This window comes from Brettanomyces nanus, chromosome 1 (assembly GCF_011074865.1).
Source record: "Brettanomyces nanus chromosome 1, complete sequence".
Taxonomy (NCBI): domain Eukaryota; kingdom Fungi; phylum Ascomycota; class Pichiomycetes; order Pichiales; family Pichiaceae; genus Brettanomyces; species Brettanomyces nanus.
In genome coordinates, this window is record NC_052374.1 from 364,290 (window position 1) to 379,409 (window position 15,120).

A 15,120-nucleotide genomic window follows, 5' to 3' on the forward strand; every position below is an offset into this window, starting at 1 on the left:
CAAACCAATTGTCACACTACTGAGCCTTGCTGGGTCAAGGAAGATACTTGGCCCAGTAGATGCCATCGGTTCCATAGGTGCCATAGGTGCCAGATCACAGAGTAGTATATCCAACAAGCCGGAATTCTCTGTCTATCCAATATATCTGGTTTCGATCCCCATAACATCAAAGCATTCGTTTCTTTACTCGAAATATACCAAGCGTGCGTTGCCAGGAGGTAAAGAGTCACTGGAGACTAGAATGATAAACAAAACTGCCCAGGTGTGGCAGAGGATGGAGAGATCACCACGCTCTATCAATAGAAAAATAGTATCCTGGATAAATACCCTGCTAAAAAGGATCCCCTGGATAGAAACGTCATTAAGATCAATTCCTTCGCAGAGCAAAATTACAAGGTTCACCAAAGAGGGCAACAAGCCTGTCGACGCCTATCAGATTAGGCAATCGCAACTGACGTCTAAGGAGTTGCGATCGATTCCAATCTTTTATCCCGAAAATCTACTCACCCCGAGCCGATTGGTTGGCCAGATCATACCAGATCTCCCGGAGATCTATAAGCATCAGCGAAAATCTCTTATCACAGATCTTCTTCTTCTTCCGTTGACTGTTCCGTTTATCCTCATACCGATCATCCCCAATGTACCAGGGTTTTACCTACTTTACCGAGCCTATTGCCATTGGCAGGTCTTGAAAGGAATTAAACATTTGAAATATTTGATGCTTCAAGGTTCAAATCATCTAGAAATGGTGGGCGTAAGCTCTCTGGATCAATTGTATTTGGAGACTATCGATGGTACATGCCGTTCCAACGTTAAGGAATACATAGAAGCTGCGGATACTGAGAAGGCCAATATGCCTGAAGTACTACTCATCTCTGAAGATAGCGTACCCAAAATCTGTCAAGCTCTTGGGGTTCCAAATTTGGCTGACAACTTGCTTACAGTGTTGGCTCAGGAACGTAGGAAAATGCACATAGAGGAATAATGAATTGACCAGAAATGGAAAATACCTCTTCATCACACACGTGACTGGGTTGAGGTCTTAGAGTGTGAAACCCTAAAAAAGATAAAAATGCGGTCGCGCGCGAACTTCCAAGACTTTGTTGACCCACCGGGTCCCATTGGACTCAGCCAGCAGGAAAATTTTTATAGCGGAAAGTGTAATTCCTGATAGTTTTTCGTTGCTCTCTGCGTGTTCCTTTCTTCTTCTCTTCTTCTTTTCCCAGCATTTAATACTTATCTTACGGTATTTATTATAAACCACCATGAGAGCTAAGTGGAGAAAGAAAAGAGTTAGAAGATTAAAAAGAAAGAGAAGAAAGGTCAGAGCCAGATCTAAATAAGCGCTTTGCCTTGATCCTTTCAGGAGGCGTAAGTACGAGTGGCAATTGGCCGGTTTGTTGAAGTGTCTTAGCAATAGATTTGGTAGTGAATACTATCGTTCTTCTTTTCGCCCTGTTAATTTTGACTGATCAGCCTGCTCTATCTATCATGTATAATCTTCATTGTTTTTACTGATGAATATTAATCACTTATCAAAAACAAATCCATGAGCACCACGGGACCCAGTATGAGGTTTCTTGGTGACTGGTGACTGGTAGTCCTAGTTTCGTACTTTCAGTCTCGTAGATGTTCATTGGTGTAGCTGGGATTATCATGGCGGATGTAACGTCAATTGGCGGTAGCTGTGATCCGTATTCCGACTTTTTGAAGCAGTACTCACTAAGAATATTGAGAGAGTCTTCAGCTGTGCTGCCATTTTCGGCTACGTCCTCCTCATTTTGATCGTCACCCTGTAGTTCCTTCCTCTGAAGACTAAGAATCAATCTTATAGTTGAATCGTTGTACATAGATTCTAATTCTTTCATCAAGCTATCATTTTTATCTACTAATGTTGTTGGAGTGACCAACTTTACTGTAGTAATATCATCCAGCTGTCTGTCCTGACAATCCAATTGATATGGATGGACTCCATTTAATGCATCTCCAGAAAAATGACTGGACGAAGAAGGTCTCCATCGAAGAAATCTATCTTCCATTGCCATTGTGAACGTATCAGTATCATAATAGAACGGATCGGAATATCGTGTACTTTGAATTCGTTTGCGGATGGACTCCTTATCTTCACCAATGGGAAAATTTAGTGGATAAGGAGCCCTATGAGTGGGTGAATCATCCTTCTGATCCATGTACAGAATGCGATCTAGCTGAATCTGATGGGTAGTAGGATTCATAAATGAGAATAACCAGATCTACTTCAACAAGAACAATACAATCCTGTAATTACTTTATTGGGCGTCTAAATGCTTGGTGTAGAGATGCAATGGCACGAGTAAAAGAGGGAGAGCAATGGCGCGAGGAAGCAGGAAGTACAAAGGCGGAAACTGTGATTACCGAGAGGGTCTTCAGGTACAATTGCAGAGCTTTCAACCCATGTCTCCTCCCGGATTAACGGATATGTAGACTCACCTAGTTTGTAATTGTCGTTTCCAGCTGCTCCGTGATAATTGGTGGGGTAAAAATTTACCTACCGGGCTCAAACATCTTTCTTACCTATGCCATATGCCGGGGGAGGGGGGTTTCTTTTTTCCGGCTGGCACCCAACTTCGGATCACCGCCGCTCTGCGTAGTTCGCCTTGTTTTTCAGTCTCTTCTCCTTCGCGAAGAAAATTCAGAGGAGGACGAAAGAGAGAAAGCAAAAAATTGAGACATCAACATTCCGCCTTTGCAGTTAGTATTTATTTTCGAATACGGCAGAGAAAAATCAAACGTGAAACCTAATTACAAACATATATCAAAGCGTTTAGAACAGGCTATCTTTCCAACCAACGCAGGCAATTTTTTCCCTAACAAACATCTAGTTTCAGTATATCGAAACAAGGAGACTCATCATTTTGAGCACACTGATTATTGAGCAGCCACTTTTCACATTTGCATTTCTTTTATAATTCATGATGGATCTTGATTCAGACGTTCAGATGGAAGATGCTATAGAGCAGGAGGACGAACTTCAAACTAATGTTCCTGTCAGCAACAAACAAGAGAGTGGAGGAAATCGGGATGGAGACGACACTGTTATGAGCAATAATTTGATAGCTGCAACAGAGGCAACAGATACAGCAGATCAAGAGAATACGGGTGTGGGTAAGCCTTTACAACAGGTTACTATAAGTACAACAAATCCAAAGACACAGATCAATACGTTGGATGGGTGGATTCAACAGTTAAGTCAGTGTAAACCTCTTAGTGAAGAGTCTGTCAAAGAGCTTTGCGACACAGCTATTGATGTGCTTAAAGACGAGGAGAATGTTCAGCCGGTGAGCGTTCCCGTGACGATTTGTGGAGATATTCATGGTCAATTTCATGATCTTATGGAATTGTTTAAGATAGGAGGACCATGTCCTGACACAAACTATCTTTTTATGGGAGATTATGTCGATAGGGGATACTACAGTGTCGAAACGGTGAGTTATCTTGTTGCAATGAAGGTAAGATATCCAAAGAGGATTACCATATTGAGAGGAAATCATGAAAGTAGACAGATTACTCAGGTTTATGGGTTCTATGATGAATGTTTCCGAAAATATGGCTCTGCTAACGTTTGGAAACTGTTTACCGATTTGTTTGACTACTTTCCGATTACTGCTTTGGTTGATAACTCGATATTCTGCCTTCATGGAGGTTTATCGCCGATGATTGAGACTATAGACCAAGTGCGTGAATTGAATAGGTTCCAGGAGGTGCCACACGAGGGACCGATGTGTGACTTACTCTGGTCAGATCCTGATGACAGAGGAGGATGGGGAATCTCTCCAAGAGGTGCCGGTTTCACCTTTGGTCAGGATATCTCCGAGCAATTTAACCATACGAATGGATTGTCTCTCACCGCTAGAGCTCACCAGTTGGTAATGGAAGGTTATAGCTGGTCACATCCAGATTTGGTAGTGACCATTTTTTCCGCTCCTAATTACTGTTATAGATGCGGTAATCAGGCTGCCATTATGGAGGTTGATGAGAACCTAAACAGAGATTTCTTACAATATGATCCTTCTATCAGACCTGGTGAACCAACGGTGACTAGAAAGACTCCCGACTACTTCTTATGATCGTGATGATGAAATAAAAAAAAATTGAAGAAAGCTAATTAAAAGGAGAAAAAAGGACAAAAAAGGACTGATAAGATTCGAATATACTATTGGGTCTATTTTACGTGTCTTCATAACATGTAGAGTCTGCTGATTGTGTTTGTTTGATCTTCTTTTGTTGTATCTTTTGTTTCCGTTTCCGTTTCCGTTTCCGTATCTGTCTCTGTCTTTTGTTTTAATCTTTATATTCGGTTTTGTCCTTCAAGCCATTTGTTATTATTATATCATAATCGAGACTCTTTATTTTGTGATTTGAAATGACCATGGAAGCGTCAAATGAGTGGTTTTATCGTCATCAATGAACTTGGAAAGGGCATTACAAGATCCTCTGGCGAGTAGTCCTGACGGAGCCTCGACTTCGGGAAACACCTTTTCGTAGTAAGGCTTATCTTCTGTATTTGGAGCATATGATCCTAGTGGCTCGTCCATACGGTCTACAGTAATACCGGCTTTCTTTACACCCTGCATATATCTCAAGCCAGTAATGATATCATGCTGAATCCTGAACCTGATAACGAGATGATATACGGACCTCTCTTTAATCTTAAACTTGATCTTCTTTGACTTCAAAGATATTGAATCCTCCTTTTCCAAGTTCACCACTACAGGCTTCTGTCCCTTGATATTCAAAGTCATCGATACAACTACCACGGTTCTCTTATCATCTGGTTGCACCACTAAAGGTTTACCTGTGTTCAAACCAAGCGACTGTTTCCACTTGTTCAAAGACTCATCTTTGGAGTCCAATCTGGTATACTCATCGATGGTCTTTTTCTGACCCATCCTGAAGCCAGGAATATCGCTGGGAACTAATTCCTTCTCTAAGTCATCAGTCATACTGGAAAATTGAAGAGAACAACAGATCCAAGCAATTGAAAGATCTTGAAAATCGTCCGAAAATTGGACACTAATTCCGTCCATCCAATCCGTGCGCATATTTCGACCGATAAGGAAATCCCAGGAATATCCGGGAAATGAACCAAGAAGCCTGATCACTTCATTACACGGAACTCTCTCTATTAACTATATTTCTGATATCTGCCCGCAGGTAAAATTATCTCTGTTTCTCATACCCCCTCCCCTATCCGCCAGGTGCAGCGTAATCCTATCCATCTCTACTCGTCGGAGAAGACCGCGCTATGAGTGCCGGCCTCTAGCGCATAAATGTAACATCGACTTCTTTTCTATCTGTTAACGATTACTTCTTTCTACTGTATGTCTCTTCCATCTGCTTCATCTATTTGTCAACTTCCAAGATCAATTCAGATTAGCTCTTTGAATGAGTTGTTTGAGCCGTGTCCTACCTTGACCTCTTACATCATCCCAAGAGTTTTCCAGGCTGACAGTATATATGATTCGTACACGCAGATTGTGGAGTCGATTCGCTCGCACTTAATGGTTTTAAGATCCCAGTACCAAACGAATCCCACTCCCGATCTCAAGAGGATCATCGACGCCATAGTAGGGGCGCATCCTAGATTGGGGGCTCCTAAGCAGGTGCTTTTATCTACCAACTCCCAGAGTGAACAGAATTCCCTCAACGGTGGAGATCCAAACCTCACCAAGAAACTCACACAGCTTAATGATTTGTATGAATCAACTTTTCCGGGACTTCGCTATGTGGTATTTGTTAACGGCAGATCCAGGGAGGTGATCATGAGGAACATGAAGATGAGAATCCAACGACACGATTTCTTGGCCGAAGTAGTTGAAGCATTCAATGCAATGTGCGACATTGCTTTAGATCGTGCCAGGAAGTTGGGTGCAAAGATGTAAAAGCATATATTTAAATATATATATATATATATATATAGATGCATATTACGTATGCAATCTTACTATTCAGCGTCTTCATTGCTTGCACCGCTTGCATTCACTACTTTTGCCACATTGCTTGTATCATTAGGTGTAACATCTTCATTGGTAGTACTATCGTGGTGATTCCCTTTTCGGCTAGATCGCCGGTCAATAAACACACCATTATCATTATTGTAGCTTTCTCCTCTATTTCCACCACGACCTCGTCCATAATTGTTATATCTTCTATATTGCTGATGCCTATGACCTCCTTTCTTATTACTGTTGTTATTTCCACTCCCATACCGAGGTCCGATTGCATTGTTGTAGTAGAAAGGAGGAATAAATTGTTGTTGGGGACCTTGCAGACCCCCTGGTCCTGCTCCTCCCATCGCGGGAGGAATTCCAGCCGGAACACCAGAGCCTGGTGGTCCCATGAATGGTGATGGATAGAAGTACTGGAACTGCGTGCCAGGAGGTGGCAACGGCGATGTACTAGGAGTATTCGTAGATACGATATCATTGATTCCTCCAACTTTATTAGCTTCAGAAGAAGCAGTTGGCGGCTGCAACTGTGCTCTTTCTGTATTCTCGTCTCCTCCTTCTTCATTCTCTTCGTTACTATTATCAGTATTCTTTGTCTGCTTGAATTGAGCTTTCGGCAGCGCTGCGGGCGCGTATGGCATTGGCTGAGGCAGATAATAGTATGGGTATAAAGTTGAGGAATTCGGTGAGTTACCCGCTGATTGCATCTGGGGAACAGGAGAAAGTTGAGGAACAGGAGACAGCTGGGGAATGGGCGACAGCTGAGGTACCCGAGGTACCTGAGGAACAGGAGACAACTGACTTCCCTGAGGCAGCTGGGCTATCTGAGCCATCTGCGCAATCTGAGGCATATGAGGTCCTTGAGATCCTACTGGACCTTGACCAGGGGAACCGGGAGCCGAAGCTGTAGTGGATTGAGGCTGGGGAAAATACTGGTATGCATACATGTAAGGACTAAAGTAAGGGTAAGGAGCCATACCAGAACGGGACGGCTGTTGCTGCGACTGTATCTGTTGTGCAGAAGGTGGCGGCGAAGGAATGTACATAGGTTGTCCGTAGCCATTGTTATTAAACGAAGAGCCTTGCCCACCACCATTTCTGTAGTTGTAGCTATGAAAACCATCCCTTTGACGAGATCCTCCTCGATATCCACCCCTTCTGTGTTCAGTTGGTGCAAAACTGCCGTCATTGTTGCTACTGCTGGAATTGACGGGGCCTTCCTCGTCAGATACCAAAGAGTCGGTATAATTACGACTGCAATTTTTATCATTACTGTTGCTGCTTTCACTATCTTCAGCATCGTCTTCATCAACATCATCACCTTGTTCACGCTCGATACGCTCCTTAGCTTGATTATATCGCTGCTCACGGTCCAGTCTGTCTTCCTGAATACCATGAATAGACGTCGTGGCACTTGCCGCGGATGTGGAAATATGCGAAGAAGATGAATGTGAACCCATCGTACGTGGCATTGAGCGGACCATATTCTGTGACCTACGCTTCATAATACGAATGCTGTAGTGACCGTCGCCATCTTGCATAAACAGTTGAGGAGGAAGCTGACTTGATGAAATATTCAACCCGCGAAAGGTTTCAGAAAGTTCCGGAGCTGTAGCATTGGTCATCGAAGTGGATGTTTCTGGGCTCACCTGCAGATGCGGCGTATCTACGCAATGGAAACTGTCCTTATAAGCATTGTAGAGCTCGGCAAGTTTAATACGACTCAATTTCTCAACGGGGTCAAATTTCAAGTTCCTAAAATCAAGCGGTTTGATATTACCGTCCTGGTCAAACTTGGCAGTCTTTTTTATTTCGTCATCAGCATTGACCAAAGAGGTATTAATTTTGAAAAGTACCATGGAATAACCATCATTCGAAAGAATATGGCCCAAGTTATAGTACTCGGCAAGCTTGTGGGTGAGAAGACGATAATAGGAATTCAAAGGTGTCAGCTTCCATGAGTCCACGTTGGGTTTCACTATAAACTCAACAATCTCATCTTCCAAATTCAGTATGAATTCTCGATCATTGGACTGAAGCCTTCCATCGGACGATTTATTGCGGGAGTTGAGATCAAACAACGACTTGACAAGAATTTCTGGCACATAGTGACGACTAGAGAGCTCATGCATCATCTGCGAAGGATCGGAAGAGCTCAATTCTATTGGGATAAATTCTGTCGTCGCTAAATTATCCTCAGTTGAGGCTGCCGAAGCAGACGTCGATACGTTGCTCGAAGCCTTGGACAACGCGACAGATGGCGGTTGCGGACTGTCAGCTTCTTTCGATGTCATCACTGATCAATTGAGCTAATTGAGCAATAATGAAGAGAAAACTGCAAAAAAAAGACCAAAGAAAATCGAGACTAACAAAAAATAAGATTAAGAAAAGAAAAAGGACGAAACAAGTTACTAAAGAAAATAAAGTGCTAAAAAGTGCTGAGCTGAAATTTGAAAAATTGAAGAATTCTGAGAAATTGAAAAATTGGTCGAGTTAGATTGAATTGAAGACAGAATTCGAATAACACTGGGAGCAAAAGCAGCCTGGACTAGTAAGGAAGTGGAGCGAAAAGTATTTTCTAGTAGGAGACAGGAAGCTCTATTCAGCCTAAACTGTAAGTACGTTACACCAGTTTTGGGACTGAGGTCTGTTCGTTTATATTGACTCTCCCATCTCGAGGCCACTACTACTTCTCCTGCCATTCTTAAAGAAGTGAAAAAATTTGCTCTATAAGGAAAAAAATTCACCTAAATGACACAACATATCTGTGCACGCAGGCATTATAGGCATTTGCGGAAACTTACTACACGGAAATTGCGCGCGATAATAAAAAACACAATGGCTCTGGGGCAATGATTGACGAAGAAAACGCAAGGGGGAGTAGTTCAACTCGAATGGACTAAAGCTTTTACCGATATGTAAGCCTCATTTACCAGGGGTCGCGGTATATTCCCCATCTTTTGGGGGTGCTGATTCTTTTTCCGTGGGGCCTCGACAAGTCAACCTACCCCAATTGGCCTGTTAGCTATTCAAGGTGAGTAATTGACCCACCTCATCAAATGGTAGCTCCAAGAGCAATAATAATTTAACGAAATTTAACGAGGTGCATGAAACAAACAATGCGTCTTTCCCGCGTTAGGACCACCTCTGGGGCTCTTTTTTTTTACAGCTTTCTGCTCGTAACCCATGCAATCTCTATACGTATGTCGGACCAACTGGCGGGGCTTGTGCAGTTCCACAGTAATATGCTAATTCCGCGCCTACCTGTCGAAACTTAAGTATTCGATGACTTGACCGGCTCGCTACAATGCACATTGTATAATAAATTATTATAGTTAATCCGTGTAACTGAAAAAACAGATAAGAGAAAAAAAGAAACTCCTTATTTATCCGTCGCATAAGTTGTTGATCATCGGCCTTTTTTGATCTATTTCATATCCACGTCACCATCGACATCTTTTCCTGTTTGGCTGAGAATCTTCTCCTGCTTCTCCTTTCTTATATCTGCCTTCCTCTTTTTAATCCAGGCCTGAATCTTATTCCGTAATTCAACGTCTTCGTACACTTCCTCGATCTTCAAAGGAGTTCTGTTGAACGGATCTGTAGGATCGTTCATTAAATGGGCCTTTAATACCGAACGGTCCATTGAAACTTTCGAATGAGGTAATTTCACAGGGTCCTTCATCAGCGTGTACATCAATGGATCCAAGAACTCATCTGGAACATCTCCCAGCTCCAATTCTTCCTCCTCTTCCTCTCTCTTCTTCTCTTGTGCTCTTCTCACAAAGACTGTTAACTTATCCTCAAATTCCTTATTTGGTACCTTTCCCAACTTGTATAGGATTTCTATTGCCTTTTTAAAGCATTTCGGCCTGAAAGACCTCTCATCACGTGCCACTGCATCCACAAATTCCTGCTTCAGAGCTAAGTTGATGAATATGGAACAAAGCTGAAATAGAAGCTCACCAGGATTGAACTTGAAAGTCTCCGGGTTTTTAACTTTGAGTTCGTTATATTTAGGTCCCACTAAAGCTACCAGATTGTAATCCAACATACCTGCTAATCGGTCCACAATTTCTACAATGGCGAAAGACTGTGGTGTCTCTTCTGTAAACAAATCAAACAATAACACCGTCTTGTTTGAAAGTTGAACAAACGATTTGGCCATTCGCTCGCTTTCTTCCAATTTCTTCTTGAGTTCCTCGTCTGATTCTTCCATTGCAGGAGGTTTATTTCTTTCCCTATCCTCAATTTCCCTTTGGCAAGCACCAATAGTATGCAAATGGTTCAAAGATTCATCCAAGAGATAGGTTGTATCGTTCAACATCCTTGCAATTAATCTGATGAAAAGCTTTGGCATCTTCTCTGAGATTCTCTTCAAGTCTCTTTTGAAGTAATCGAACTTCCACAACTTTTCAAGAATAAACGAGATATGGTACCGCGAGTTGAACTTATCATAGAACTGTGACGAGGCGCCTGTTTTCTCCACCATCACATAGAAATCCAATAGTGCTACCATCAAATTTTTCTTCACGATCTCGTTGTTGTTGAAGACGTCCACCATATAACCATCTCTTCCATTTTGCAGCGGTAATGATCCAAAGAATAAAACTTCAGTTAATCTTGCCTTCAAGTGAGGATTACTCACCAATTCGGGACATCGTAATATAACCACAGCAAACTCTACCAACTTATCCAACTGGCCCTCATTATGAAACATCGGATTGTTGTTGAACCTAGACACATAATGACAATAATTGATAATACCTTCAATGAAAATCTCTGGAAAAAATCTAAAAGGAATCGGAGCAAACTTCCTCGTGTATTCGATGTCTTCCATGTTAGCAGTATTATCGTCATAATCATGGAATGGAACTTTCAGTGGCACCTCTGGATACTTGTTTTCAGGATCCATGAGTCTCATAAAGAACGTAATGCATCCGATAATAATTTCAAACACCTCCAATTGCATGTTTCTGTTATAGAAAAACATCTCGATGGACAACTTGCGTGCCTTAAGTGTCTCCATCTGTCTCCTCAACGGTTTAATTTTGGTATCGTATAACATTTTTACTAGCGGATTGCTGGCATTGCTATTACTCTGTTGCATCATGTCATCGAACTTTTTCAACTGCTGAGATAACTGCTTGACATAATTATTCAACCTATCAGCACTGACAAACAATCCCCCAAGACCATAATGAAGATAGGTAAGTAAGAGGTAGAAACATTCAGAAACGAAATTGAGAGGAACTTCTGTCATCTTATCCTCAGTATAGTATTCGTTGTACTCTCCAATTGTCGCATTAATCTTAGTCTCATCACTAAGATCGATCAATTTATTGCTATGGATCAAAAAATCTTGGGTAATTTTATTAATCCGTCCAAGATTACCCGTACCTAAAAATGGTTGAGCAAACTTGATTAAGATCAACGTTAAGTTCAACATCAATGAATCCGAAGCAACTTTCTCCGGATCAGCATGCTCACCCCTCCTCAAATGGTTAGTATTAACAACATCAGCCATCCAAGCGAGAAACTCCTGACGAGCTTCCCCTCCTGCTCTAACTAACCGATCGCACACGCTGAAAAGACGCGACACTAGTAACGAATGCTCTGTCTGCAACGATTCATGGGTCTTCACAATCTGTGTTTTACTTAGAGAACCGGGATAGTTAGAAGCAGCCACGGCAGGAAGCAAGGGTGAAATTCTTAGGATTCGGCCCAAGATCGTCTTAGACTCGAATTCGACACCTTTCAAGCCCTTCGGATGATAACCATCTACTTGATGGAACACCGAGGCGACAGCTTTATTACTTAAGAAGATCTGAATCACCGTCAAGATCTTGAGGTAATCAATGTTGCCATTCTGCTCCAATGTCTCCAATTTGTCCGTCAATTCAGGAATAGTGGCATTTAGTAAGTCGAGAGTAGAATCGTTCTCTACTGCACGCACGATGATATCCATAAGAAACACCTCGTGCTGATTGACATCTCTCCAGATACTTTCAATGACCTTGCTCAAATCAATCTCGTCAACAAACATGTCAGGCACTTGAAACATGATAGAGGCATAACTTGACGTCAATCTGAGTACTTCATTGATCACCTTCAACTTCTGTGAAGCCAACGGATCGTCCGATCTAATTATTCTCTTAGAACTATCAGCTTTCTCCCATGTACTATATAGATACTCCATTGGAGACTCAAAATACCTGCCAACGCCCTGCTCTGTAAGTATCTCAAGTAATGCAGGATCAATCAGATCATAATTGAGCTTGTTGGTGGATTTGCTATCCCCATCGATGACACCTATCAACTGAAACACCTTATCACTAGTTGCCTTAGAAGACGACAACGTAGCATCTAAAATCCGCTCTAACTGGTTGTTGGTCCACTCGTTAATATCCTCTTGCTTCCTCAATTTGCGCGTCCTCTTCTCAGGTTTAGTCGTGTGCAACTCGGGTGCCGGGGAATGATGAACCGAATCCAACTTGGAATCCTTGTTCCTCGTACTCGCTTGATGACCAGGATCCTTTGATTCTTCATGATTTTGGGACTGTTCCGGCTTTGCTGATCGCTGTGAAAGTAAGCCCAATCTGGCAACCCTTTTTGCACGGATATCTTCAGGACTACTCATTTTATAGTCAGACAGTTGCTATATACTTATATATATCAACGGCGATGATCGATTTATTAAGGGCTAGATATCAACGGCGCGAATCGTAGCTCTCACACAATGGTGTAAGGATGCATATGGGTTTACAGGATGACCCTTTAGTTTTTATGATAGATTGATTATATTGAAGAGTTCTATTTAGAATAGAACATTATGTGATTTGCAAATACCGTCATCAATCACAACTCTAAGCCTTGATGGCAAAGTACTTAGCAGGGAAAGCAGCAGCAGCCTTTCTAGCTCTCTCAGTCTTCAAATTTGTTTGCTCCTTGGTCAACCGTCTTCTGATAGCTCTAGTCTGCTTTGGTCTCAAATCCTTTGGAATGTATTTCTTGCCAGCGTAGAAAGCTCTAACAGATTGTCTCTGCTGACCGTTGATCACGGTCAAAACCTTTGCAATGTTCTTTCTGACAAGTCTGATCTTTGGAAGAGAAGGTCTGTTCAACTTTTGCACCCTAAGGTCAAAAAGCTCCTTCTTCAAGTCGACCAACTGCTGTTCCAATTGCTCCTTGGATTTAGTTCTAAGTTCGTATGCCTTAACACTAGCCTATTGATACATGTTAGTATTTAATCATAAAGATTTGATGGGTCAGTTCTTGAGTGAAAGACTTGAAGTACTTCGGTGGGGAAAACTGGTAAGATGTTGGCACTTGGTATCGTATGCTCGGGAGTCTGGAAGCTTTGGATGACAATAGTTTAATGGAAATAGTGTGCGCCTTAACTTTCAGACCATATGAAGCCTTTCTGTGTTCATCTGCAAATTCAATACTCCAGACGCTCCTTCTGTCAAACTAGAATTCAAGAAATGAGTTGTAATACATACCATTTTGTTTCCAATATACTTCTTATGAACGGTTGGGTTAGCTAAAAGATCAGAAACAAGGCTTATAGGTTGATGGTTAACAATCTGAAAATTTTTTTTTCACATCCAGAGACCCTCAGAGTGGTTTGGAGGGTGAGCGAAAAACTTTTCCCGGTAGAGAGATGAAATTTCCTGGTGGAAATTTTGTGACTGCGAGATAACATGTGGTGTGAGGTGTAACTAGGACGTCGGAGGGAGTTTCAAGGCATTTGAATAGGAAAGCAGGACATGATTTACGGTGTGCCAAGGTAATATGTATGGCACTATGTTGCAGAAGGCTGTTGACAAATTGGAGCTATTTCGGTGCCAACTCAAGATTTCAAAATTAAATGTAAATTCCAGATCCGCATCTGTTACGACAAACGCTGTGTTGCGGATAAAATTAGGGATTATGGTGACCTACCAGTAATGGAAATGTTACAGACAAAACTGGGGATTATGATGATCTACCAGTAACAATTTGTACAAGATATAAACTACTAGAGAAGAATTATATTAGCGGTCTACTAATTTGTGGATATAAATTGACATCATTTCACTGGCATGTAGATTATTAAATGAATGGCCGTATTCAGGACAGTGAGTAGAGTTTGGAAAAGAACAGCTCTGATTTTTATTTAACAGTATAAATGAGAAAAGAAAGAAAAGCTACCGAGTAATGAAGCCCCCCTAATAGTACGAGAAGATTTAATGAATTAATTCAAGAGGCCCCAAAACTCCTCGTCTTTCCTCTTCCCTGAACATAAAAGATAAGAACAACAGTTCAAAAAAAAAGAGATAACAAAACAAAGAGAGGTCAAAGATAAAGATAGAAAGAAGATAAGAACCTACACACAAGAGCTAAGAACTACTCTTAAGAGTGGTTGATAGCCACTCCAAACCTTCGTATAAACCATCACCGGAAGTAGCACATGTAGCCTGAATGAACCAAGGTCTTGGTCTAATAGACTGGAGACCCAACTTTTCGGTGATCTCAGCAGCAGTCATAGCATTTGGAAGATCCTGCTTGTTAGCAAAGACCAAAAGAACAGCATCTCTTAACTCATCTTCATTCAACATTCTTTGCAATTCTTCTCTTGCCTCACCAATACGATCTCTATCGTTAGAATCAACAACGAAAATAATACCTTGAGTATTTTGGAAGTAGTGTCTCCATAAAGGTCTGATCTTATCCTGTCCACCGACATCCCAAACAGTGAAAGAAATATTCTTGTATTCGACGGTTTCCACATTGAAACCAATAGTTGGAATGGTTGTGACAATCTCGCCCAATTTTAACTTGTACAAAATGGTGGTTTTACCGGCTGCATCCAAACCAACCATCAAAATTCTCATCTCTTTGCGGCCAAAAAGACCCTGCAACAATTTGGAAATAGACAAACCCATGATGATATCCAAATTTCTTTATATGCAAATGTGTTAGTAAATAAAATGAATGCTTCGAATGAAGACCAACTGAGACGATTGATGTGAAATCGTGGGAAATGAGAAAACAAAAAAACTGAAAAGCCGAGAAAAAAAACAATTGTGAAAACATTGGCTCTCAGGAAAAACTTAAACTCCTCACTGGTTCATTTAGTTCAAATTCACGG

At 41.6% G+C, this 15,120-nt stretch overlaps 8 protein-coding genes across 8 annotated transcripts; 2 read left to right on the top strand and 6 right to left on the bottom strand.

The window, feature by feature from the left end:
* Window positions 1-1,528: 1,528 nt before the first annotated feature.
* Window positions 1,529-2,234, bottom strand: FOA43_000185 (uncharacterized protein; the record flags this gene model as incomplete). The annotated part of the gene is made up of 2 exons (XM_038920519.1): window positions 1,529-1,587; window positions 1,616-2,234. The coding sequence occupies 2 exons, from the start codon at window positions 2,232-2,234 to the stop codon at window positions 1,529-1,531; spliced, it is 678 nt and encodes a 225-aa protein (XP_038776447.1).
* Window positions 2,235-2,954: 720 nt separating this feature from the next.
* Window positions 2,955-4,106, top strand: PPH22 (phosphoprotein phosphatase 2A catalytic subunit pph22; the record flags this gene model as incomplete). Its single annotated transcript, XM_038920520.1, has 1 exon — window positions 2,955-4,106. The coding sequence occupies one exon, from the start codon at window positions 2,955-2,957 to the stop codon at window positions 4,104-4,106; it is 1,152 nt and encodes a 383-aa protein (XP_038776448.1).
* Window positions 4,107-4,385: 279 nt separating this feature from the next.
* On the bottom strand, window positions 4,386-4,982 carry FOA43_000187 (uncharacterized protein; the record flags this gene model as incomplete). The annotated part of the gene is made up of 1 exon (XM_038920521.1): window positions 4,386-4,982. One exon carries the CDS (start codon window positions 4,980-4,982, stop codon window positions 4,386-4,388), a length of 597 nt encoding a protein of 198 aa, XP_038776449.1.
* Window positions 4,983-5,360: 378 nt separating this feature from the next.
* FOA43_000188 (uncharacterized protein) lies at window positions 5,361-5,921 on the top strand (the record flags this gene model as incomplete). Its single annotated transcript, XM_038920522.1, has 1 exon — window positions 5,361-5,921. One exon carries the CDS (start codon window positions 5,361-5,363, stop codon window positions 5,919-5,921), a length of 561 nt encoding a protein of 186 aa, XP_038776450.1.
* A 62-nt stretch (window positions 5,922-5,983) lies between these two features.
* FOA43_000189 (uncharacterized protein) lies at window positions 5,984-8,281 on the bottom strand (the record flags this gene model as incomplete). The annotated part of the gene is made up of 1 exon (XM_038920523.1): window positions 5,984-8,281. The coding sequence occupies one exon, from the start codon at window positions 8,279-8,281 to the stop codon at window positions 5,984-5,986; it is 2,298 nt and encodes a 765-aa protein (XP_038776451.1).
* Window positions 8,282-9,414: 1,133 nt separating this feature from the next.
* FOA43_000190 (uncharacterized protein) lies at window positions 9,415-12,627 on the bottom strand (the record flags this gene model as incomplete). The annotated part of the gene is made up of 1 exon (XM_038920524.1): window positions 9,415-12,627. One exon carries the CDS (start codon window positions 12,625-12,627, stop codon window positions 9,415-9,417), a length of 3,213 nt encoding a protein of 1,070 aa, XP_038776452.1.
* Window positions 12,628-12,853: 226 nt separating this feature from the next.
* Window positions 12,854-13,492, bottom strand: RPL35A (60S ribosomal protein L35A; the record flags this gene model as incomplete). Its single annotated transcript, XM_038920525.1, has 2 exons — window positions 12,854-13,213; window positions 13,490-13,492. 2 exons carry the CDS (start codon window positions 13,490-13,492, stop codon window positions 12,854-12,856), a joined length of 363 nt encoding a protein of 120 aa, XP_038776453.1.
* An 876-nt stretch (window positions 13,493-14,368) lies between these two features.
* ARF1 (Arf GTPase arf1) lies at window positions 14,369-14,914 on the bottom strand (the record flags this gene model as incomplete). The annotated part of the gene is made up of 1 exon (XM_038920526.1): window positions 14,369-14,914. One exon carries the CDS (start codon window positions 14,912-14,914, stop codon window positions 14,369-14,371), a length of 546 nt encoding a protein of 181 aa, XP_038776454.1.
* Between the last annotated feature and the right edge of the window lie 206 nt (window positions 14,915-15,120).